At 38.9% G+C, this 3,339-nt stretch overlaps 1 protein-coding gene across 3 annotated transcripts in view; it reads left to right on the forward strand.

Annotated features, from left to right (window-relative positions):
- LOC138007319 (Golgi-associated plant pathogenesis-related protein 1-like) overlaps positions 1-2,928 on the forward strand; it is a 31,625-nt gene extending 28,697 nt beyond the window's left edge. For 2 of the 3 annotated variants that reach the window (XM_068854134.1, XM_068854136.1), the window contains exon 4: positions 1-335. This exon is cut by the window's left edge and continues 1,262 nt beyond it. Coding sequence is in view for 1 of the 3 variants with exons in the window: in XM_068854135.1 (XP_068710236.1) it covers positions 2,148-2,255 (108 nt within the window). In the remaining 2 variants the exon portion in view is untranslated. Of the gene's footprint in view, positions 336-2,147 lie in introns of those variants that run through there. The other variant, XM_068854135.1, reaches the window with a different exon arrangement.
- The last annotated feature ends 411 nt before the right edge of the window (positions 2,929-3,339 follow it).

Consider the following 3,339-nt stretch of genomic DNA (forward strand, 5'->3'; position numbering starts at 1 on the left):
ATGCTGTAAACTAGCGTGATATTGGTCACATTGGCATACATGGAGGGGTTGACTTACGGACGTACGGACGGTCGATGACGTTATAGCTATAAAACCAAAATTCTCGCATCAAAATTTCTCGCAGCGATGCGCGCCGAGCTCCGATTGATTAGAGACTTAAAGCCTTTCCTAAACGAATGTGTAAGCAGCGAAAAGCTGTATCTTTACTAACTAGCATTAGTCAGTTAATTACTTATAATGTTACATTTAAAAAAGTTCAAAGTTACAGTTAACGGTCACTTGTGAAGATGTATGTCGAAGCATACGAAACGTTAAGTAAATAATTTCAAACAATGCGCTTGTTTATGTTTGTCACTGTTTTCGTCTTATTTTTTATTATAGCTTACTACTTGAGCAACTTCTAAATTTAGACAACTGATAAGTTAGAATATGCCGTTTGTTATTTACTTTCACGTCAACGGAATGCTGAGGCCCTCCTACGGGGAGTCCTTGTTCCCTTTTAAAATTGCATATCTTCCCTTGTTCCCGAAATTACTTCTGATCCTTAGTATTTTGATCCCTAAAATGGTTTATGTTCCCTTGTTTCCCAAAACCCGGGAGGGCCTCAATGCTAAACCTCTCACCATGACTTAAGGATTTCTTCTTACGTTAAAGTAGAATTCACTGAGGGTTCTACTCTCGTCGAGTTCAACTGATCCTGAGTGAAATAAAAGTAATGCCCCATCCTCCTTTCGTCAACAAACGCTAAGAAAGAAAAGAAAACAAGAACAAACTCAATGAGCAGAATGCTACGGGCAACCTGAGAGAGTAAGGCTTCGATTCAATGAGGGAAAAAACCCCTATCGCATCTTGGCTTGGAGTACGAGCAAGCTGATAATGAAGAGTTTTAAACAGTTACCTTGATATCTTATTTTGGAAGATAGGATCCTTCTACGACAGGAATTGTTGAGCCAGGTCTTCCTTCTCTGAGTGTTTTACCTATCAAGTGGTTCAAAACGTGCTTTCACGCAACCACATTAGTATCGTTCTGTCTTTTCTATCAAGAGGTTATTTTATTCTTAATTGAGACCGTTATGTAGTACGGATCAAAATTGAATGCATTAAATTTCGAAAATTTGTTAACTGTCGATTGTTCTTGTTGACTCGAAATTAACAAAGAAATATAGATATTAACAAATGAACTTTTGTTTCGTAATATTGAAACCGTGAACAAGTTGGCACTCGCAGCTTATATAGCCACCGAAGTTTAACGGGTTTGCAGTTATGCCATGGTACTAATCTCCAACGGAAGGAACGAGAAATGAAGTTGATTTTCCAGCTGGGAACTCTACAGCCTGATGGACTCAACATCAATTTTGCGTTCCGCAAAGAACTCATACTACTTACGTCGTTTTTCAGTCCCGAGGGTTTTACGATGTCCCGTGTGTATTGATCGAGGATGCCAAGTCATAGGAGGCCTTAGCCGCCATCTTGGACTGACTGACACACTTTGCCTCGATCTCATGCTGGTATCGATCCGATTAGATGGCAGACCGTTTCTGCTGGTGTCGACGCCATTGTCGACTGACTGACACACATGGATAAACTTTTGAACGTAAGAAAATTTAGTTCAGCTTCTGAAGTGCTTAACGAAAGATGACATCAACTTCTACTGCATATCACTTTAATTCGAAGGAATTTCAGGCTAGTAGTCCATTTTACAGTTAAGTGCTTAGTTACCTGGCCTATGAATGAAAGTGAGGCTTAACTTGACCTTGCTTTGATAGAAACCTCTTTGCTTTTCTTATGTAAATTCTTACTAATTAGCATGACAACAGCATCATTATCATAAGAAAAGGAGGGAGGTCTGTATCACGTCAAGGTCAACATCAGCCTCACTTTCATTTAAAGGCCAGGTTACTAAGCACACAGGTCTATTGAAAGCATTATGAAGAGGTTTTGATGCCAAATCGCCAGGAAGTGAGTTCACTTTGACTATATTATTTATTCGTTTTAGACAGTAGCTGTACTGTCTGGAATACATAAGCGCAATTGTGTTAGGACTGAGAAAGTCTGATCATATTTCGGAAGGCCGAAGATGACTTTGATGGTTGAATTTTTCAGAAAAAAATATGTTAATGATTTGCTTTTAGCTTTTAAATTTACAGTATGAATGGAATGGCCCCGGAGTACTTTTTTTTGTTAAACGCTTTGATATTCATGGTTGTCAACGGGACAAAGAACGTTTTATCATCAGGGAAGCAGCAATGGAATAATCTTGCTGCAGATCTCAAGTTTGAAAGACATAAACAGTTTTAAGCGAGGCCCTTTGAATATATTTTACATTAGCACAAATTAATTTTCTAGTCTAAAGTACAGTGTAAATCCCGCATAAAAGAACAGGTGCTTGCTTTCGCGCTGTATGCCCTTTGTTGTAAGTGTCTTTTTACCAAATTACGCGAGAAGAGCTTGAAACTAGATCAACCGGAAAAATTGTTGTTGTGTAGCAAAAGCTACTGAATATTAGTGAAAACTTGAACTTACTTGTTTGCCCGGGCTATAATCTTTAAAGTAAAGTGATTTAAAATTGCTCAATCTTGCAAAGAAATGTAAGCAAATTTGACCGCCGCAGTCATCACTTCGCACTCAGTGTCGGACTCCAAATGCAGTTTCACGACATTTGCATGTAACTACTACACGATGATAAATGGATGGCAAAGGGGCAATTTCGGTGTCAAAATGATCATTTTCCGCGAAAGGACTAGGGCGAGTTCCAAAACAACACCTTCTTAACCGAGAAAAGTTATCACAATTGCCCTTAAAAGCTCTTGAACAGCAAAAAAGCGACCTTTTTTGCCTCTCTTCAGATGGCCGGCGTGAAGCGCCGCTATCTCCGAAGTCGCAATGTTATGCGCAGTATGAGATGCGCGGTGCAAAACAAGGGAATCACCTAAAAAGTGACTTGCTGCATGCACGGGCCACTATTTATCTGCGCCCTTCCTTCTGAATGAGTATTTCACTGAAGAAGTGTTCTACACCCGAAACGTCTGTGTTTTTTTGAAAAAACTACTGACACTTTTTGGTTTGACTGGTTTATTATTGAATCACATGGCAGTAAAATACTGAATTGCATTACAAGCTACAAATATACAAATATAAATATAATGGATTAAAATTCTATTAAAAAGTTCTCATTCATATCAAACTTGAGTTGGTTACAGCCGCACACTTCACGAAAAACGAATTAGCAAAACACTTTGTCTTGGCTGCTGTTACATTGTACGTTCTTTGGCGCCTGAAATTATAATGAGGGCTGTAGGCTTCAGGAATTAGGTGATGTAGTTTACTGTCCTGATTCTC

This window comes from Montipora foliosa, chromosome 6, assembly GCF_036669935.1.
Source record: "Montipora foliosa isolate CH-2021 chromosome 6, ASM3666993v2, whole genome shotgun sequence".
In the NCBI taxonomy this organism is placed as follows: domain Eukaryota; kingdom Metazoa; phylum Cnidaria; class Anthozoa; order Scleractinia; family Acroporidae; genus Montipora; species Montipora foliosa.